This window comes from Oncorhynchus masou, chromosome 30 (assembly GCF_036934945.1).
Source record: "Oncorhynchus masou masou isolate Uvic2021 chromosome 30, UVic_Omas_1.1, whole genome shotgun sequence".
NCBI lineage: Eukaryota > Metazoa > Chordata > Actinopteri > Salmoniformes > Salmonidae > Oncorhynchus > Oncorhynchus masou.
This window is the reverse complement of record NC_088241.1, coordinates 829,816-853,354: the sequence shown is the minus strand read 5'-3', so window position 1 is coordinate 853,354 and position 23,539 is coordinate 829,816. Positions and strand designations below refer to the sequence as shown.

At 44.9% G+C, this 23,539-nt stretch overlaps 1 protein-coding gene across 3 annotated transcripts in view; it reads right to left on the bottom strand.

Moving 5' to 3' along the window:
- LOC135521742 (disintegrin and metalloproteinase domain-containing protein 22-like) overlaps positions 1-23,238 on the bottom strand; it is a 147,835-nt gene extending 124,597 nt beyond the window's left edge. For all 3 annotated transcript variants that reach the window (XR_010452603.1, XM_064947433.1, XM_064947434.1), the window contains exons 1-3: positions 22,634-23,238; positions 22,134-22,294; positions 17,870-17,946 (exon numbers count right to left, since the gene is read on the bottom strand). Coding sequence is in view for 2 of the 3 variants with exons in the window: in XM_064947433.1 (XP_064803505.1) it covers positions 17,870-17,946; positions 22,134-22,294; positions 22,634-22,724 (329 nt within the window). In the remaining variant the exon portion in view is untranslated. The remainder of the gene's footprint in view (positions 1-17,869; positions 17,947-22,133; positions 22,295-22,633) is intronic.
- Positions 23,239-23,539: the final 301 nt, after the last annotated feature.

Here is a 23,539-nt window from a genome sequence, read left to right as displayed (position 1 = left end):
ACCACTACAACATGGATACCACTACAACATGGATACCACTACAACATGGATACCACTACAACATGGATAACATTATAGCATGAATACCACTACAACATGGATACCACTACAACATGGATACCACTACAACATGGATAACATTATAGCATGGATACCACTACAACATGGATATCACTACAACATGGATACAACCACAACATGGATACCACTACAGCATGGATACCACTACAGCATGGATATCACTACAGCATGGATATCACTACAGCATGAATATCACCACAACATGGATACCACTACAACATGGATACCACTACAGCATGGATACCACTACAGCATGGATATCACTACAACATGGATATCACTACAACATGGATAACATTATAGCATGGATACCACTACAACATGGATAACATTATAGCATGGATACCACTCCAACATGGATACCACTACAACATGGATACCACTACAACATGGATAACATTATAGCATGGATACCACTACAACATGGATACCACTACAACATGGATACCACTACAACATGGATACCACTACAACATGGATAACATTATAGCATGAATACCACTACAACATGGATACCACTACAACATGGATACCACTACAACATGGATACCACTACAGCATGGATACCACTACAGCATGGATATCACTACAACATGGATATCACTACAACATGGATAACATTATAGCATGGATACCACTACAACATGGATACCACTACAACATGGATAACATTATAGCATGGATACCACTCCAACATGGATACCACTACAACATGGATACCACTACAACATGGATAACATTATAGCATGGATACCACTACAACATGGATATCACTACAACATGGATACAACCACAACATGGATACCACTACAGCATGGATACCACTACAGCATGGATATCACTACAGCATGGATATCACTACAGCATGAATATCACCACAACATGGATACCACTACAACATGGATACCACTACAGCATGGATACCACTACAGCATGGATATCACTACAACATGGATATCACTACAACATGGATAACATTATAGCATGGATACCACTACAACATGGATAACATTATAGCATGGATACCACTCCAACATGGATACCACTACAACATGGATACCACTACAACATGGATAACATTATAGCATGGATACCACTACAACATGGATACCACTACAACATGGATACCACTACAACATGGATACCACTACAACATGGATAACATTATAGCATGAATACCACTACAACATGGATACCACTACAACATGGATACCACTACAACATGGATAACATTATAGCATGGATACCACTACAACATGGATATCACTACAACATGGATACAACCACAACATGGATACCACTACAGCATGGATACCACTACAGCATGGATATCACTACAGCATGGATATCACTACAGCATGAATATCACCACAACATGGATACCACTACAACATGGATACCACTACAGCATGGATACCACTACAGCATGGATATCACTACAACATGGATATCACTACAACATGGATAACATTATAGCATGGATACCACTACAACATGGATAACATTATAGCATGGATACCACTCCAACATGGATACCACTACAACATGGATACCACTACAACATGGATAACATTATAGCATGGATACCACTACAACATGGATACCACTACAACATGGATACCACTACAACATGGATACCACTACAACATGGATAACATTATAGCATGAATACCACTACAACATGGATACCACTACAACATGGATACCACTACAACATGGATAACATTATAGCATGGATACCACTACAACATGGATACCACTACAACATGGATACCACTACAACATCAGGACATATCACGGTCTGACACCTAAAAACACTTTAAATCACTGGCCCAAAGTCAACTACACACTTTCACAAAGTCAGGTGATCAAGATGAACATGTATAGGGTAGTCTATCCCTTGTGTAATAATGATATTCTGATAGAACCACTTATCAATGTGTGAGAGTAGAGAGAGACAAGGAGAGAGAGAGACAAGGAAAGAGAGCGAGAGAGAGACAAGGAAAGCGAGAGAGAGAGAGAGACGAGGAGAGGGGGGAGAGAAAGAGAGAGATATGAGGAGAGAAGAAAAGCAAGAGAGGGATTGCACAGTGTGACATCACAGCAGCAAGATGTGTGACCTGTTGCCAAAGGGCAACCAGTGAAGAACAAGCACCATTGTAAATACAACCCATTTTTATGTTAATTTATTTTTCCTTTTGTACTTTAACTATTTGCACATCATTGCAACACTGTATAAAGACATACTATGACATTTGAAATGTTTTTATTATTTTGGATTTTTTTTGAGTGTAATGTTTATTGTTAATTTTTTATTGTTAATTTCACTTTTGTTTATTATCTTTTTCACTTGCTTGGCAATGTAAAAATATGTTTCCCATGCCAATAAAACCCCCTTAAATTGAATTTAATTGAGAGAGAGAAGTAGTGAGGCTGGGGTAGAGGATATAAGAATATAGCATTAAAGGACATTGCTGAGGTGACATTATCACAATAAAAAGGTACCATGAGGAAATGAAGGGAGATAGTCGATAGAAGAGATACTTAGATTCCACCCCCCTGGGCCTTATTTAAAATCTCCTTTAGATTTAAACACACATTCTAATGAATATGACCTGCAGAGGTGTGCGGTGCTCAATCTCTGAGATTAGAAAATATACACAGGACTTGATCCAAAACCAGTTGGATGGAATCACGAAAGCATCATCACTTTCCATAATACCCACTGTAAACCAGCTTAATCTGATAGGAGTATTTTAGCATCTTCAATAGTGTTCCCCCCGTCTCTCTGGTTTGGTTGTCAGGAGGTATGTGTTGGGCAGTCTATGTTAAATCAGTTACAGTGTGTTAGTAGCAAATCCGTGTGGAACCCAGATCCTCTGACCTTCAATTACCTCCCCAGCTGTTTGGGGAATCCCTCTCTCCCTCTCTCATCCCATTCCTTTCTTCCACTCATCCCCTTTCTTCCCGATGCCTCCCTCTCTTCACTTCAATCCCTCCATTTCTGTTCACTTGTCTCTCACTAAGACACCAGTTGATTTGCCCCTGTTCCACCTGAGCCCCAAACCATACACAACACAAATACCCAGCAGCAGGCTTTCCACTATCTGACATATTAGTAACCCTATACATACTCCATTCAAACTGAGGACAACTAATTACACCCCCCCCCCTGCCCCCCATCTCTCTCTTACGCACGCACGCACGCGCACACACACACACACACACACACACACACACACACACACACACACACACACACACACACCCTCCATCTGCCCTTCAGGTATTACAGGAAATGTCAATCTGAGCTGAATCCATGCATCACTCCGTCCGATCATAAGCCAACATTTACCAAGTAGCTTCTAACATCACACGGATACATACGGTTGAAAAGAGGTTGAAAGATTAGCATAAACAGTCTCTGTCTGCGTCTCTGTTGGCTGAAATGGCCACGCGGTGGAAAGAGAGTGTGGTGGGACCCACATGAAAAAACACTATAATATACTATGATATCAATGCTATAAATCAAATCTAATTTTATTTGTCACATAAACATGGTTAGCAGATGTTAATGCGAGTGTAGCGAAATGCTTGTGCTTCTAGTTCCGACAGTGCAGTAATGTCCAACAAGTATTCTAATAATTCCCCAACAACTACCTAATAAACACAAATCTAAAAGGGGTGAATGAGAATATGTACATGTAAGTATATGACCGAGCGGCATAGGCAAGGTTGCAATAGATGGTATAAAATACAGTATGCATGCAGATACATATTACATTTACACATTTAAGTCATTTAGCAGACGCTCTTATCCAGAGCGACTTACAAATTGGTGAATTCACCTTCTGACATCCAGTGGAACAGCCACTTACAATAGTGCATCTAAATCATTTAAGGGGGGGGGAGGGGTGAGAAGGATTACTTATCCTATCCTAGGTATTCCTTGAAGAGGTGGGGTTTCAGGTGTCTCCGGAAGGTGGTGATTGACTCTGCTGTCCTGGCGTCGTGAGGGAGTTTGTTCCACCATTGGGGGGGCCAGAGCAGCGAACAGTTTTGACTGGGCTGAGCGGGAACTGTACTTCCTCAGTGGTAGGGAGGCGAGCAGGCCAGAGGTGGATGAACGCAGTGCCCTTGTTTGGGTGTAGGGCCTGATCAGAGCCTGGAGGTACTGCGGTGCCGTTCCCCTCACAGCTCCGTAGGCAAGCACCATGGTCTTGTAGCGGATGCGAGCTTCAACTGGAAGCCAGTGGAGAGAGCGGAGGAGCGGGGTGACGTGAGAGAACTTGGGAAGGTTGAACACCAGACGGGCTGCGGCGTTCTGGATGAGTTGTAGGGGTTTAATGGCACAGGCAGGGAGCCCAGCCAACAGCGAGTTGCAGTAATTTTTTTTAACCTTTATTTAACTAGGCAAGTCAGTTAAGAACAAATTCTTATTTTCAATGGAACAGGCCTAGGAACAGTGGGTTAACTGCCTGTTCAGGGGCAGAACGACCTTGTCAGCTCAGGGGTTTGAACTTGCAACCTTCCAGTTACTAGTCCAACGCTCTAACCACTAGGCTACCTTGCCACCCCCTATTGTGTGAATACTATAGTATACTATTGTTTAAATACTATACTACTGTAAAATATTATAGTCTATTATGGTATAAATACCATAATATGTTTGTTTTTTTACATTTTGGCAACCTTGGTTAGCACGCACTGCGCCCGGCTCGCCACAGGAGTCGCTGCTGCACGATGAAACAAGGATTTCCCTACCGGCCAAACCCTCCCTCACCCGGACGACGCTAGGCCAATTGTGCGTCACCCCACGGACCTCCCGGTCGCGGCCGGTTACGACAGAGCCTGGGCGCGAACCCAGAGCCTCTGGTGGCACAGCTGGCACTGCAGTACAGTGCCCTTAACCACTGCGCCACCACTGGCAGACACTGTAATGTTTTTGCTGACTTTACTGTAGCATTTACAGTAGCATACTGTTGTATAAATACCATAGTAAAAGAAAACTGATTAAACTAATTAATGTAGTGTTTTTGTGGATTGAAGTATACTGTAGTATTTATTGTAGTGTTTCTGTTTTATTATCTTTGACATAGAATTGGAGGCTTTCTCCTCGAGGAAACCTACTGGAGAAATAGTACAATAACACATTTGACATAACCTGTAGGTAGGTAGGTAGGACGGGGGACTGAATGGAGAGTTCAGAGCTTCTGCTCTTTTCTATAACATGTATGGAACACATTATATGGTCTATACTTGGCATGTAGGTTTCTCACTTATGGGTGGTACAACTTCATATGGGGGAGGGGAATGTGCAGGGTATATGCTAATTAAATACTGTAGTATTTACTTTAGTTCAAGAAGTGTTTTTGCGGACATTACTGTAGTATTTACTACAGTGTTTTCGGGGAGATAATACTGTAGTATTTACTAAAGTGTTTTCGGGGAGATAATACTGTAGTATTTACTATAGTATTCTACAACATTTTTTAGTAAGTACTCTACTGAAGTATTCTATAGTAATCTGTAGTATTTTTTTCATGTGGGGAGAGTCGGCACCAAAAATCCTGAAGACGTTAAAACCAAACCAGCCAGCTAGTCTGGCGTAGGCTGCTGAATAGCCTATTCTGTTTCCTAGAGATTGTCAGATGGCTCCATATGCATTGCTTATCAATCACCCAGTTCATTAGGACATGTGCACACACTGACATAGCAGCTGTAGCTAATTTTAGCTAATTGTGGTCAGTTTTGTCAAATTTTTATTCTTAATTTGTTTATTGAACCTTTATTTAACCAGGTAAGCTAGTTGAGAACAAGTTCTCATTTGCAACTGCAACCTGGCCAAGATAAAGCATAGCAGTTCGACACATACAACAACACAGAGTTACACATGGAATGAACAAAACATACAGTCAATAATACAGTATACATTTCTTTTTTAAAGTCTATATACAGTGAGTGCAAATAAGGTACAATAAGGGACTTAAGGCAATAAATATGCCATGGTGGCGAAGTAATTACAATATGGCAATTAAACACTGGAATGGTAGATGTGCAAAAGATAGATGTGCAAGTAGAGATACTGTGGTGCAAAAGGAGCAAAATAAATGAATACAGTATGGGAATGAGGTAGATAGATGGGCTGTATACAGATGGACTATGTACAGGTGCAGTGGTCTGTGAGCTGCTCTATTCTTAAAGCTAGTGAGGGAGATGGGAATCTCCAGCTTCAGTGATTTTTGCAGTTCGTTCCAGTCAGTGGCAGCAGAGAACTGGAAGGAAAGGCGACCAAAGGAGGAATTGGCTTTGGAGGTGACCAGTGAGATATACCTGCTGGAGCGTGTGCTACGAGTGGGTACTGCTATGGTGACCAGCGAGCTGAGATAGGGCGGGGCTTTACCAAGCAGAGACTTGTAGATAACCTGTAGCCAGTGGGTTTGGCGATGAGTATGAAGCGATTGCCAGCCAACGAGAGCGTACAGGTCGCAGTGGTGGGTAGTATATTGGGCTTTGGTGACAAAACGGATGGCACTGTGATAGACCACATCCAGTTTGCTGAGTAGAGTGTTGGAGGCTATTTTATAGATGACATCGCCAAAGTCAAGGATCGGTAGGATGGTCAGTTTTACGAGGGTATGTTTGGCAGCATGAGTGAAGGAAGCTTTGTTGCAAAATAGGAAGCCGATTCTAGATTTAATTTTTGATTGGAGATGCTTAATGTGAGTCTGGAAGGAGAGTTTACAGTCTAGCCAGACACCTGGGTATTTGTAGTTATCCCTGTATTCTAAGTCAGAGCCGTCCAGAGTAGTGACGCTGTTTGCGCGGGCAGGTGCGGGCAATGATCGGTTGAATAGCATGCATTTAGTTTTATTTGCGTTTAAGAGCAGTTGGAGGCCACGGAAGGAGAGTTGTATGGCATTGAAGCTTGTCTGGAGGTTAGCTAACACAGTGTCCAAAGAAGGGCCAGAAGTATACAGAATGCTGTCGTCTGCATAGAGGTGGATTAGAGAATCACTAGCAGCAAGAGTGACATCATTGATGTATACAAGGGAAAAGAGTCGGCCAGAGAATTGAACTCTGTGGCACCCCCATAGACACTGCCAGAGGTCCGGACAACAGGCCCTCCAATTTGACACACTGAGCTCTATCAGAGAAGTAGTTGGTGAACCAGGCGAGGCAATCATTTGAGAAACCAAGGCTGTTGAGTCTGCCAAGTCGAAAGCCTTGGCCAGGTCGATGAATACAGCTGCACAGTAATGTCTCTTATCGATGGCGGTTATGATATCGTTAAGGACCTTGAACGTGGCTGAGGTGCACCCATGACCAGCTCGGAAACCAGATTGCATAGTGGAGAAGGTACGATGTGATTCAAAATGGTCAGTCGAGAAAGCATCGACTCCAACGACTCTGATAGCAGGAGTCGGAGTCGACTACAATAGAAACAGAATATCTAGTCTCTCTCTGGTCTCGCGTTGTCCTGACAACAGCCCACACAGGAACAGCAAGGAACCAGCTCAGTGCTGGAATCGTATCACTCATAACACCAGTTTCATAAACAGACAGGTTATAGCAATTACTGACACCCACTAGCACCTGCCTACCTGCTCCTCTCCTCTCACACAAAGAGGGGGAGAGACACACACACACACAAATGATTCTATTCTGTCAACAATTAAATTAAATTCTATGGTGTTGTTCATAGAAACTATATGGTATAACAACATCCCTTTTACAGTATACAACAATGAGCTTTGAAGCCTCTGTGACTATTTCATAACATGTCATAACACTGGTTAGACATGTAGTCTACAGACCTCCTAACCTCATTCTAAGAGTACATAAAACATGGGGAATATGAAGAATTACTCCTTTAAGTATTCATGTTATGTTTTAAGACCAAATATAATGCACGACATACAAAAAAGACATAAGAGATCTTCTAGTCTTTGTATTAGTTCATATAAATTATATTTTTGTATGAGTTGTAATGCAATGTAAATCATATCAACTCAAACTTTATTTGTCACATGCGCTGAATACAAGTGTAGACTTTACCGTGAAATGCGTACTTATAAACCCTTAACCAACAGTGCAGTTCAAGAAGAGTTAATAAAATATTTCCCAAATAGAATAAAGTAAAAAATAAAAAAAGTAACACAATAACATAAACAATAACGAGGCTACAGTTGAAGTTGGAAGTTCACATACACCACAGCCAAATACATTTAAACTCAGTTTTTCACAATTCCTGACATTTAATCCAAGTAAAAATTCCCTGTCTTAGGTCAGTTAGGATCACCACTTTATTTTAAGAATGTGAAATTTCAGAATAATAGTAGAGAGAATGATTTATTTCAGCTTTTATTTCTTTCATCACATTCCCAGTGGGTCAGAAGTTTACATACACTCAATTAGTATTTGGTAGCATTGCCTTTATATTGTTTAATTGGGTCAAACGTTTTGGGTAGCCTTCCACAAGCTTCCCACAATAAGTTGGGTGAATTTTGGCCCATTCCTCCTGACAGATCTGGTGTAACTGAGTCAGGTTTGTAGGCCTCCTTGCTCACACACGCTTTTTCAGTTCTGCCCACAAATGTTTTATGAGATTAAGGTCAGGGCTTTGTGATGGCCACTCCAATAAGCCATTTTGGAGGTATGCTTGGGGACATTGTCCATTTTGAAGACCCATCTGCGACCAAGCTTTAACTTCCTGACTGATGTCTTGAGATGTTGCCTCAATATATCCACATAAGTTTCCTTCCACATGAGGCCATCTATTTTGTGAAGTGCACCAGTCCCTCCTGCAGCAAAGCATCCCCCACAACATGATGCAGCCCCCCCCCCCATGCTTCATGGTTGGGATGGTGTTCTTCGGCTTGCAAGCCTCCCCCTTTTTCCTCCAAACATAACGATGGTCATTATGGCCAAACAGTTCCATATTTGTTTCATCAGACCAGAGGACATTTCCCCAAAGAGTATGATCTTTGTCCCCATGTGCAGTTGTAAACTGTAGACTGGCTTTTTTATGGCGGTTTTGGAGCAGTGGCTTCTTCCTTGCTGTGTGGCCTTTCAGGTTATGTTGACATAGGACTTGTTTTACTGTGGATATAGATACTTTTGTACCCATTTCCTCCAGCATTTTTTCTGAGGTCTTGGCTGATTTATTTTGATATTCCCATGATGTCAAGCAAAGAGGCACTGAGTTTGAAGGTAGGCCTTGAAATACATCCACAGGTACACCTCCAAATGACTCAACTTATATCAGTTAGCTTTTCAGGAGCTTCTAAAGCCATGACATAGTTTTCTGGAATTTTCCAAGCTGTTTAAAGGCACAGTCAACTTAGTGTATGTATTGTTGGAAAAATGACTTGTGTCATGCACAAAGTATATGTCCTAACCGACTTGCCATAACTGTAGCTTGTTAACAAGAAATTTGTGGAGTGGTTAAAAAACTAGTTTTAATGACTCCAACCTAAGTGTATGTAAACTTCTGACTTCAACTGTATATACAGGGGGTACTGGTACCGAGTCAATGTGCGGGTGTACATGTTAGAGGTAATTTGTACACGTAGGTAGGGGTGAAGTGACTGCATAGATAACAAACAGCGAGTAGCAGCAGTGTAGAAATCAAATGGGGGGGTTAATGTAAATGCAAATGGGGGGGGAATAATGGGCTTTCCTCTGACACCACCACCAGTAATGTACTGGGCCGTACGCACTACCCTCTGTAGCGCCTTACGGTCAGATGCCGAGCAGTTGCCATACCAGGCAGTGATGCAACCGGTCAGGATGCTCTCGATGGTGCAGCTATAGAACTATTTGAGGATCTGGGGACCCATGCCAAATCTTTTTAGTCTCCTGAGAGGGAAAAGGTTTTGTCGTGCCCTTTTCACGACTGTCTTGGTGTGTTTGAACCATGATAGTTCATTGGTGATGTGGATCCCAAGGAACTTGAAACTCTCGACCCGCTCCACTACAGCCCCGTTGATGTTAATGGGGCCTGTTCGCCCACCTTTCACTGTAGTCCACGATCAGCTCTTATCTTGCTCACATTGAGGGAGAGATTGTTGTCCTGGCACCACACTGCCAGTTCTCTGACCTCCTCCCTATAGGCTGTCTCATTGTTGTCGGTGATCAGACCTACCACTGTTGTGTCGTCAGCAAACTTAATGATGGTGTTGGGAGTCGTGTTTGGCCATGCAGTCGTGGGTGAACAGGGAGTACAGGAGGGGACTAAGTACACACCCCTGAGGGGCCCCAGTGTTGAGGATCAGCATGGCAGACGTGTTGTTGCCTACCCTTACCACCTTGGGGCGGCCCGTCAGGAAGTCCAGGATCCAGTTGTAGAGGGAGGTGTTTAGTCTCAGGGTCCTTAGCTTAGTGATGAGCTTCGTGGGCACTATGGTGTTGAACGCTGAGCTGTAGTCAATGAGCAGCATTCTCACATAGGTGTTATTTTTGTCTAGGTGGGAAAGGGCAGTGTGGAGTGCGATTGAGATTGCCTCATCTCTGGATCTGCTGGGGCGGTTTTTGAAATGGAGTGGGTCTAGGGTATCCGGGAGGATGCTGTTGATGTGAGCCATGACCAGCCTTTCAAAGCACTTCATGGCTACCAGCATGAGTGCTACGGGACGGTAATCATTTATGTATGTATTAGTTGTAATGTAAACCATAGGTTTGAATTAGTTGTAATATAAACAATAGGTTTGTACTAGTTGTAATGTAAACAATAGGTTTGTACTAGTTGTAATGTAAACAATAGGTTTGTACTAGTTGTAATGTAAACAATAGGTTTGAATTAGTTGTAATATAAACAATAGGTTTGTACTAGTTGTAATATAAACAATAGGTTTGTGCTAGTTGTAATGTAAACAATAGGTTTGTACTAGTTGTAATGTAAACAATAGGTTTGAATTAGTTGTAATATAAACAATAGGTTTGTACTAGTTGTAATATAAACAATAGGTTTGTGCTAGTTGTAATGTAAACAATAGGTTTGTACTAGTTGTAATGTTAACAATAGGTTTGTACTAATTGGTACTGCAGTAAGAGCACCAGACTGAGCCATTCACACACACACACACACACACACACACACACACACACACACACACACACACACACACACACACACACACACACACACACACACACACACACACACACACACACACACACACACACACATCCCATTTCAGCGTCCCCCTTTAATCTTACAGGGACATCAATCAGCATGAGCAGGTGGGAGGGGAGGTGAAGGTTGAGGAGGGGGTGTGGTTTATGAGGAAAGGGGAGCATCATTCAAAGAAGCACCCCCACCCCAACCCATCCAATCCCAGCCCACTCCCACCCCATTGCAGCACACTCCCACTACCCCACTCCATCCCAGCCCACTCCCGAGGCCATGAATGACAATTTGGAGGCAGCCAAAGATGTAAGAGGGAGAGGACAAAGAAGCCTAAGGGAGTGATGTGTGACCTTAGTACGCTAGGCAACACAGACATACTTCTGCCCTGCAATACTTTGGTATTTTTACTATTACATTGTTGCTGACTACTGCATTGTTGGGTTTAGGGCAAGAAAGGCATTTCACTGTACTTGTGCATGTAACGTTAAAACTTGAAACACTAAAAACACACACACCCTCACAGTTGCAGTTATAGTAGGCACAAGCTAAAAATACCTGATGCGTTTCTGAGAGGTTATTCTTCATCATCAAATCTGTGATCTTATTAAAAGATCCCAGTGGAAAGAGAGAGTCGCATCTCAAAATCAACTGAAATAAAAACAAGCAGCCTCTTGTTTGTTATGCTTGCAACTGCTTAAACACGCACGCACGCACACGCACGCACGCACGCACGCACGCACGCACACACACACACACACACACACACACACACACACACACACACACACACACACACACACACACACACAGAGGAGAGAGTCCATTGATCAACCTAAGGAAACTAGGTCTCGCTGCATGAAGCCAAGAAAGATGCACGCTCAACCTCAATGCCCTCCTCACACACACACAGCTCAAGAAAGTTATCTCGTCAACAAAGGGAAAGGGGGAGACCTAGTCGGTTGTACAACAATGCATTCAACTGAAAGGTGTCTTCTGCATTTAACCCAAGCAGGGTGCACTGTGATTGGTTAAAGAGTGAGGTCAGTGAGCAGCGCTTGGGGAGCGAGGGATGGATGGAGAAGAGCAGCGCGCACACACGCGCACACACACACAAACACACACACACAAAGAATATAACAGAACCTCATGAAACACACAGCCACCGCAGGAGAGAGAGAGATGGAAAGAGGAAGGGAGAGAAAGAGACAACAGGACAGAGAACCCTTCCCTCCATACTACCATTGTACTGATCACTACAACAGGACAGAGAACCATTCCCTCCATACTACCATTGTACTGATCACTACAACAGGACAGAGAACCATTCCCTCCATACTACCATTGTACTGATCACTACAACAGGACAGAGAACCATTCCCTCCATACTACCATTGTACTGATCACTACAACAGGACAGAGAACCATTCCCTCCATACTACCATTGTACTGATCACTACAACAGGACAGAGAACCATTCCCTCCATACTACCATTGTACTGATCACTACAACAGGACAGAGAACCATTCCCTCCATACTACCATTGTACTGATCACTACAACAGGACAGAGAACCATTCCCTCCATACTACCATTGTACTGATCACTACAACAGGACAGAGAACCATTCCCTCCATACTACCATTGTACTGATCACTACAACAGGACAGAGAACCATTCCCTCCATACTACCATTGTACTGACCACTACAACAGGACAGAGAACCATTCCCTCCATACTACCATTGTACTGATCACTACAACAGGACAGAGAACCATTCCCTCCATACTACCATTGTACTGATCACTACAACAGGACAGAGAACCATTCCCTCCATACTACCATTGTACTGATCACTACAACAGGACAGAGAACCATTCCCTCCATACTACCATTGTACTGATCACTACAACAGGACAGAGAACCATTCCCTCCATACTACCATTGTACTGACCACTACAACAGGACAGAGAACTATTCCCTCCATACTACCATTGTACTGACCACTACAACAGGACAGAGAACTATTCCCTCCATACTACCATTGTACTGACCACTACAACAGGACAGAGAACCATTCCCTCCATACTACCATTGTACTGATCACTACAACAGGACAGAGAACTATTCCCTCCATACTACCATTGTACTGATCACTACAACAGGACAGAGAACCATTCCCTCCATACTACCATTGTACTGATCACTACAACAGGACAGGGGTTAAAATCTATATGCAGGCTTCCCAAACCATACAGACACACAGTTACAGCACAGACTCCGTATGATGGATGACATCCAGCACCTCAGGTCACCAAACACAACATACGACAGAGACGTGCCTGACCGTGTCACAACAATAGCTCTACAGCCCACAGGGACACTGTGTCATGACACATGACGCTTCATGCATCATACAGTAACCCCACGAGTGGCAGCACTGTGCTGTTTGGATATTCCTGTGATGTCATCTCCATTTCTCTCAGTCTACTGTGTGTGAATGGCTCTGGGTGACAGGGGAAATAGATCCTCATACAAAGAGAGATGACTTCAGCTATAATGACACGACAGAGTACAGACTCACTCTAATGATGCAGACTCACTTCTACACACAACTGTCTGCTTAGGTGAGCTTGTTTGATTTATTTCACCTTTACTTTGACAGGGAGTCATGCTGAGACCAAGGTCTCTTTTTCAGAAGAACCCTGTGATCACAAAAATGATACACATCAATACACTACAAAAAAGCACAACAGATACAAATCACAATCATAGAAAACACACATTCTTCAGTAAAACAGATAATCAATCAGCAGCCATCTGAATAGAGATAGATAGGCCTAGAGACACCAAAACATCACATGTAAAGACCTTTGGAAAACTATTCCAAGAGTAAGGTGCAAAAAAACTGAAAGCAGATTTACCAAACTCAGTGGAGATGGAAGGGATATCCCGAGTTAGCCCTCCCTGAGACTGGGTCTGGTAGCTCCTACATCTGTAGGTTAACAATGATACAAGGTACGGCGGAAGTTGTGTAAGGGGGCTTTATAAACTAAAATAATGCAATGCATCGATCTACCAGACCTCATAGAGGGCCAGCCTACTTTCATCAATGCATCGATCTACCAGACCTCATAGAGGGCCAGCCTACTTTCATCAATGCACCGATCTACCAGACCTCAGAGGGCCAGCTTACTTTCATCAATGCACCGATCTACGAGACCTCAGAGGGCCAGCTTACTTTCATCAATGCACCGATCTACGAGACCTCAGAGGGCCAGCCTACTTTCATCAATGCACCGATCTACGAGACCTCAGAGGGCCAGCTTACTTTCATCAATGCACCAATCTACGAGACCTCAGAGGGCCAGCTTACTTTCATCAATGCACCGATCTACGAGACCTCAGAGGGCCAGCTTACTTTCATCAATGCACCGATCTACGAGACCTCAGAGGGCCAGCTTACTTTCATCAATGCACTGATCTACGAGACCTCAGAGGGCCAGCTTACTTTCATCAATGCACCGATCTACGAGACCTCAGAGGGCCAGCTTACTTTCATCAATGCACCGATCTACGAGACCTCAGAGGGCCAGCTTACTTTCATCAATGCACCGATCTACGAGACCTCAGAGGCCCAGCCTACTTTTTGATACAGAAAGCAGTGATGTGTACTGAACCTGTCACCCTGTGTCTTTGTGACACAGACACAGACACACACACAGAGAGAGAGAGAGAGAGAGAGAGATAGAGAGAGAGAGAGAAAGAGAGAGAGGGAGAGAGAGAGAGAGAGAGAGAGACACAACTTCCCCTCATTAGTGAAAGACCATTGGTCAGCAGAGTGTGAGGGCCAGATAGAGAGAGCTTGAGAGAAGGGAAGAGAGGGAGAGAGAAGTGGAAAGAGCTGACAGAGAAACAGTGAGAGGGAGTAAAAGAGAAAAAGGGAGAAAGCTGAGAGAGAGAGAGATGGCAGGATGAAGAGAGAGAGAGAGAGAGAGAGAGAGATGGCAGGATGCAGAGAGAGAGAGAGAGATGGCAGGATGCAGAGAGAGAGAGAGATGGCAGGATGCAGAGAGAGAGAGAGAGATGGCAGGATGGAGAGAGAGAGATGGCAGGATGCAGAGAGAGAGAGAGAGATGGCAGGATGGAGAGAGAGAGATGGCAGGATGCAGAGCGAGAGAGAGAGAGATGGCAGGATGGAGAGAGAGAGATGGCAGGATGCAGAGAGAGAGAGAGAGAGATGGCAGGATGCAGAGAGAGAGAGAGAGAGAGAGATGGCAGGATGCAGAACGAGAGAGAGATGGCAGGATGGAGAGAGAGAGAGAGAGAGATGGCAGGATGCAGAGCGAGAGAGAGAGAGATGGCAGGATGCAGAGCGAGAGAGAGAGAGATGGCAGGATGCAGAGCGAGAGAGAGAGAGATGGCAGGATGCAGAGAGAGAGATGGCAGGATGCAGAGCGAGAGAGAGATGGCAGGATGCAGAGAGAGAGAGAGATGGCAGGATGCAGAGCGAGAGAGAGATGGCAGGATGCAGAGCGAGAGAGAGATGGTGAGATGCAGAGAGAGAGAGAGATGGCAGGATGGAGAGTGAGAGAGAGAGAGAGAGATGGCGGGATGCAGAGAGAGAGAGAGATGGCGGGATGGAGAGCGAGAGAGAGAGATGGTGGGATGGAGAGTGAGAGAGAGAGAGATGGTGGGATGGAGAGAGAGAGAGAGAGATGGCGGGATGGAGAGTGAGAGAGAGAGAGATGGCGGGATGCAGAGCGAGAGAGAGAGAGATGGCGGGATGGAGAGCGAGAGAGAGAGATGGTGGGATGGAGAGTGAGAGAGAGAGAGATGGTGGGATGGAGAGTGAGAGAGAGAGAGATGGTGGGATGGAGAGCGAGAGAGAGAGAGATGGTGGGATGGAGAGTGAGAGAGAGAGATGGTGGGATGGAGAGTGAGAGAGAGAGAGATGGCGGGATGGAGAGCGAGAGAGAGAGAAATGGCGGGATGGAGAGCGAGAGAGAGAGAGATGGCGGGATGGAGAGCGAGAGAGAGAGAGATGGTGGGATGGAGAGCGAGAGAGAGAGAGATAGCAGGATGGAGAGCGAGAGAGAGAGAGATGGTGGGATGGAGAGTGAGAGAGAGAGATGGCGGGATGCAGAGTGAGAGAGAGAGAGATGGCGGGATGGAGAGCGAGAGAGAGAGAGATGGTGGGATGGAGAGCGAGAGAGAGAGAGATGGTGGGATGGAGAGCGAGAGAGAGAGAGATGGCGGGATGGAGAGTGAGAGAGAGAGAGAGATGGCGGGATGGAGAGCGAGAGAGAGAGAGATGGTGGGATGGAGAGCGAGAGAGAGAGAGATGGTGGGATGGAGAGCGAGAGAGAGAGAGATGGCGGGATGGAGAGCGAGAGAGAGAGATGGTGGGATGGAGAGTGAGAGAGAGAGAGAGATGGCGGGATGGAGAGTGAGAGAGAGAGAGATGGCGGGATGGAGAGCGAGAGAGAGAGAGATGGTGGGATGGAGAGTGAGAGAAATAGCCCCACAAACACACAGCATATCATTTCTTCCAAAACAAAGTGGCCCAAAAGGCACTGGACACTGGGAGGAAATATGCTCCTGTCTGCTCTGTACCACTACGATCAGCCAGAGGTGAAAGATGTCTCATTCCTCATGCCTCCATTACAGAGACCATTAGAGCACATAAAGATGTACTGCCAGATTCTGTTGTTCTACACACCCAGAGGCAGAACTCGTGGATCCCTTTTTAATGTCTCTGCATGCATCATGAAGACCATGCTACCGTACCTGTAGACTTCCAAACATTGCCCTAACACTAGTTAGCACAGGCTCGCGAAACTACCTCTTAACTTCCTTTATTCTGTGCGCAATGACAATGAACGCTTATGAACGGTTATAACCTGCTTATGAACAGCTTTTAACCTGCTTATGAACGGCTTATAAAATATTGTTCCCGAGTGAAAAGCAGCCTATGAGCAGTAATACCAACCAAGTATTCATAATCAAAGATAGGCCTACAGCACTGGCACTAACAGGTTTCCCCAGATCAAAGCTTTGTGAGGAAGACATTAGGGACTAATTAAACAGCTCTGAAAGACATGCTCCGGTACTTTGGTAAGTATTTTTGAAACCTCCCGCTTTGGCCTGGATGTGTCGATATGTAGTTCACCCATGCATAATCTATGATCGGAATTACTGTCTTACCTCAATGAGGCACGAAACTGCTCGTTTGAAAGTGACTATTTTCACAGCTGTGCTGTGCCATTTACCCTACATTTCCCCCGCATGGGCCAGACCCCTAGCAATTTGAGTTCCAGCCAAAGAGATTCAGCTCCTCGTAATTTGAGTGACAGCTGGCAAGAATCACACACAGCAGAGTGAGAGAGAGAACAATGGCATGGTGCACATACAGTATCTGCACATATGTGATGTAGTACACTATTTTCGGGGACCACTTTTGGCTCATGGGTGTTTACTTTCAGAACTACTTGCTAATAAGTATACAAAAGTAACGGAGAATCCCTTTAATCATACAAAATACCGTCTAGTACTACTGGCTATTATACTATCACATGCAGAAATCATGACACAGAGAGAAAGGGGATTTATCGCAGTAGATACAGAGAATGTTGGTGATAGGTTAAAGGTTATACTCACTGGTTCAGTTCAACATCCAAGATGAACTGCTCACCAAACGCGTCCACCTGGAAGCTGGCTTGGGCCACGTGGTTCCCCTGTGAATAAAAAAAATTCAGAAACGTTGTACAATCATCTCTATTCCATTGAGTGCTGAAAAAGCTTTTACAAAACAACTAACAATATACATACTGCACATGAACTTTAAGGAAAGGAAGACATTCTGAGAGACAGGGGAGCTGTGATGGAAGCTGAACCAGACCCAGACATTCTGACAGACAGGGGAGCTGTGATGGAAGCTGAACCAGACCCAGACATTCTGACAGACAGGGGAGCTGTGATGGAAGCTGAACCAGACCCAGACATTCTGACAGACAGGGGAGCTGTGATGGAAGCTGAACCAGACCCAGACATTCTGACAGACAGGGAAGCTGTGATGGAAGCTGAACCAGACCCAGACATTCTGACAGACAGGGGAGCTGTGATGGAAGCTGAACCAGACCCAGACATTCTGACAGACAGGGAAGCTGTGATGGAAGCTGAACCAGACCCAGACATTCTGACAGACAGGGGAGCTGTGATGGAAGCTGAACCAGACCCAGACATTCTGACAGACAGGGAAGCTGTGATGGAAGCTGAACCAGACCCAGACATTCTGAGAGACAGGGGAGTTGTGATGGAAGCTGAACCAGACCCAGACATTCTGAGAGACAGGGGAGCTGTGATGGAAGCTGAACCAGACATTCTGAGAGACGGGAGCTGTGATGGAAGCTGAACCAGACATTCTGAGAGACAGGGGAGCTGTGATAGAAGCTGAACCAGACATTCTGAGAGACGGGAGCTGTGATGGAAGCTGAACCAGACCCAGACATTCTGAGAGACAGGGGAGCTGTGATGGAAGCTGAACCAGACCCAGACATTCTGAGAGACAGGGGAGTTGTGATGGAAGCTGAACCAGACATTCTGAGAGACGGGAGCTGTGATAGAAGCTGAACCAGACATTCTGACAGACAGGGGAGCTGTGATGGAAGCTGAACCAGACCCAGACATTCTGACAGACAGGGAAGCTGTGATGGAAGCTGAACCAGACCCAGACATTCTGAGAGACAGGGGAGCTGTGATGGAAGCTGAACCAGACCCAGACATTCTGAGAGACAGGGGAGCTGTGATGGAAGCTGAACCAGACCCAGACATTCTGAGAGACAGGGGAGTTGTGATGGAAGCTGAACCAGACATTCTGAGAGACAGGGGAGTTGTGATAGAAGCTGAACCAGACATTCTGACAGACAGGGGAGCTGTGATGGAAGCTGAACCAGACCCAGACATTCTGAGAGACAGGGGAGCTGTGATGGAAGGTGATCCAGACCCAGACATTCTGAGAGACAGGGGAGTTGTGATGGAAGCTGAACCAGACCCAGACATTCTGACAGACAGGGGAGCTGTGATGGAAGGTGATCCAGACCCAGACATTCTGAGAGACAGGGGAGCTGTGATGGTAGCTGAACCAGACCCAGACATTCTGAGAGACAGGGGAGTTGTGATGGAAGCTGAACCAGACCCAGACATTCTGACAGACAGGGGAGCTGTGATGGAAGCTGAACCCAGACATTCTGAGAGACATCGGTGAAATGAACCATGCAAATCTGTGTAACTCACACCCTCCCACCTCCCCCTGTACTCACACACACATCCATCCACCCACCCTCCCTGGTGGCTCATCCAGAAATGATTGATTGGGTTGAGGGGGTAGGTCTAATACATCCCTAGTTCTGGGCACATATGGCGTGTGGTCAATTACAGGCCCCAGGGGCATTGAGGACTTCCCACTATTGTCCCTGTGTAACTCTGAGTCCCCAGCTAGTCTAATACAGGACTAACCCCTCCCCCAGGCATGGCCCACGGGCCTGAGTCAATACACACTGGACACTGCATTAAAACCAAGGGAGTGTGTGTGAGTATGAAATGCCGCAATCTTCACCCAAGGATGACCTTAGACCTCGGGGTCCCCTGTGGCCACAGACTCTATTGTTACTATGTGTGTGTGTGTGTGTGTGTGTGTGTGTGTGTGTGTGTGTGTGTGTGTGTGTGTGTGTGTGTGTGTGTGTGTGTGTGTGTGTGTGTGTGTGTGTGTGTGTGTGTGTGTGTGTGTGTGTGTGTGTGTGTGTGTATATACCGGTATGCGAGTATGTGATTCCTTTTCAGGGCACACCTTAAAATCAAATTAAGCGAATTGAATCCACATGAAGTGGTCCTAGTAATTGTGTTCTCCTGGACCAGATTTCCAAGTTTGACTGGGCCGAGCCGAGGCACCGAGACCATCAGCGACTCCTGTTTCATTGATTAGTGCATCATAGCAGGACCTAACGCCACTGATGGAGCTAGGGGCCTACCAGGGAGTGCTGTTATCCTACTACAACACAGACAGCCTTAAACACACACACACTGATGGAGCTAGGGGCCTACCAGGGAGTGCTGTTATCCTACTACAACACAGACAGCCTTACACACACACACACACACACACACACACACACACACACACACACACACACTGCAGACTCCACTGATGGCTATGGGCCGATGACTATAAGTGCTTTTCCTCCACAGAAACACTAAAACAGCACTCAGCTGAGCTCTTCTCAAAGCTCCTCTTTTAAAAATGTGTACAGTAGGTTACGCCTTTAACTGAAAATAGTAGACTCAACGCAAGTCTATAAATAGTTATTTTTGTGTGTCATACGTTTAAGAATGATTTGACAGGTTCCTTTCAGATGTTATGATACCGAGCTAAAAACAGCCGAAATCAGAGCATAATCAGACAATATGACGCTGAGAATGCAGGCTGTGTGACGAAGTGGCTGATTTGAGGTCAGTTTAAAACTCTCTCTGGGGATGACAAGAAACTCAGACTGATCAGATCAAATGAAGATTCCATCATATTGCTCTCTCTTTCTCTCTCTCTTTGTGAGGCAGTATAATTTCACCTGGAGTCACCTGATGCAGTTGTGCTGTAAATAGTGGCAAAAAGATGAGGCAGTGTTTCCCCCAAGAACTTTCTTTTAGGCGGCACAATAATCTTTTTTGAAGACAAATGAAGCCAAACCAGTTTATCAGTATCTGGCACACATGTTCCAGTCCCAAGTTAACTGTTCTAATGACGTACGCTCATACTAGTAAACAAACTGAAAGGTGCATATAAACAGAGAAAGAGCACATTCTACATGGTCACCTCACTCAAAACGTCCTATTTTTGGGGCGACTAAAACCATGGTTTGGTCAAACTATAAAGTGCATTATCGTCATGATTCCTGTCATGAAAGTGTCTGCCCTTGTGCCTGTGCTCTCAATGTCCCTCTGCTCAGGCTGAACTGTCAGGCGGTCTTTTCAAACAGCTCTTACACTAAAAGGGCACTATCATCATTTCACACTATTATTCCAACTCCATGTGTGGAAATATATATAAAACACGGACAAATCACATGTGTTGACTACACTGGGACTTTAATATCAATGACACAACTAGATTTTTAGATAAAAGGCGGGAATAGTGGAATAAAAATCTGATGATGTTTATAACGTGTACATTTCTGAGGTAGAGAGCCTTATGATTGTATCTGAGTATCCAGACTAGGTCTTCACATCAAATAGCCAAAGCAACCACCCAGCTAGTGAACTGTAAAGGATGCCAACCAGATAGAGCAGACTCTCTTTAACCATCCAAGAAGCAATGTGTCTCAGACATAGGGCCATGTGGGTTACGGGCGAATCCATTGTAAAGGGCACAAACCAATCATTAGGTCCGCTCACCTTTATAATAATAAGAACCTCTCTTACTATATAAGGAAAACAAAATATTTCACCTAATTAAACATGTATGGAAGTTATAGGCCTATTTGTCTATTCATTCTAATGCATAGGCTTCATCCCCATGTGTTTCATGCATGGGCTCTTTTTCTGATCAGGCCTGAGCCTGTCTTTTGTGTATGTATGTGCATAGAAACCCCACAATATACCACCAGGCTATCTTTATTTTGCTCAATGAAAATACATTTCTGTAAAGAGACCACTAGTCAAAAGAACTAGCTTGTTATAGGTGAAAATGTGATCTTGCCGAATTCTCTGTGAAATGCTAAAAATGAGATGATTCAACAAAAACATAAACAACATGAGAATAGCGGGATGTCTCCAATAGCAACGCGTACCAAAGGCATTTGTCTCTCTGCACATAGCGGAGCTCCATCGCCACCGTCACCATAACAAATAACACCACCACTGTGTAGGCTACCTGTGTGGGGCTGGAACTGGCTCTCGTCCTGGTGCTGATGACATCGTGGGTGATTTGACTGTGGTTGTGCATGCTGTAGAGCAGACGGAGAGGGACCGTGTCCTCCTTCCCGGCGAACCTGCTCGCATCACGAACAACCTTCGCCTGCGACAAGGCGTCTCCTGCACAGGGAGGAAACAGTGATGTTTAAGATTGCGATAGCTATCCTGGCGCAAAAAAAACACAGCTACAACCTATACCAAAACATACATCAATGTGAAATAGCACTGTAATGGTTTTGGAATAGCTTTCCTCAAACTGTTTTAATTAATAATAGACAGATTCCCTTTCATACGGTTACATTAAATGCATATTTTAGAGGTTGTTTACGTTGGGGATTCAGGCTCCCTCTCTGGCAGCATAATAACATGAAATGTGGAACATGTTATTGGTGATGCTGTTGCCATTCGGATCTATTCCAATAAAATACATAGCAATATTTGTTGTCATAAATACATTACCATTTCGAGGTATATGATTGCTGGAATGAACGATGCTCATCAGTCCAGAGACGCACAAAAGGGAAATCCACCATCGCCGATACATCGTCATCAGTTCTTCTTCATCAAATGGACAGAAAGAGGGACAACAAAAAAAAGCGATATCCTAAAACGGATTTGGGCACCTCTCTCTTCGCTAGAGGAGGTTCGGGGTTGAGAAGCACAGATGAACGCGCGCGCTGGTCGTCTGCTTAGCGCAGTCTCTTGTGCTGGTGGCCATCGGGGTGCTCTTGCTGCCTCTGCATTGAGACGCTCCCGCTGCTGTTTCTACCGCTAGAACGCCAAGTGCATCTGAGCGGGCTGAGTCTCTATGGAACACAGAGCGGAGCGGGAGGAGAGGTAAGAGAAAGGGAGGAGAGGAGAGATGACACATTAAAGCACATCAATATCCAGCAGCTCACTGCAGAAGCGCCTCGTGCGTAAACATGAGAGGAGAACAGCAATTGCCGAGATGGGATGTCGGGAACTGTAGTGTGCACGCTCCATCTCCATACAGACCTAGACTACCTTCTGACCGCTTCTGCGCATAATCATAGAAGAGCACAATCACTGAAGGGCACGGTCAACAAACTGTAATACTGCTATGTTGTGTAATAACAGCCCATCATGCTCTTTCTAGACTATATTCTCAGTTGCTGTATAATTAGCCCAACCCGCAGCCAGATGACGCTATTATTCCTTTTATATCATCTGCGTCCACCTGTAATGTGCCCAGCCGTCTGTCTATACACCGGTGTCCCCCTGCGACCGGCTCATACATGAAACATCCTCCGTTCAGGCTGCAAAAGGCATCAGTTTCTTCCTAAAATCGCTTAAATAACTGCCCTTCAGCCTAAAAAAACGTGAAAATATAAGTACTATTTGAAT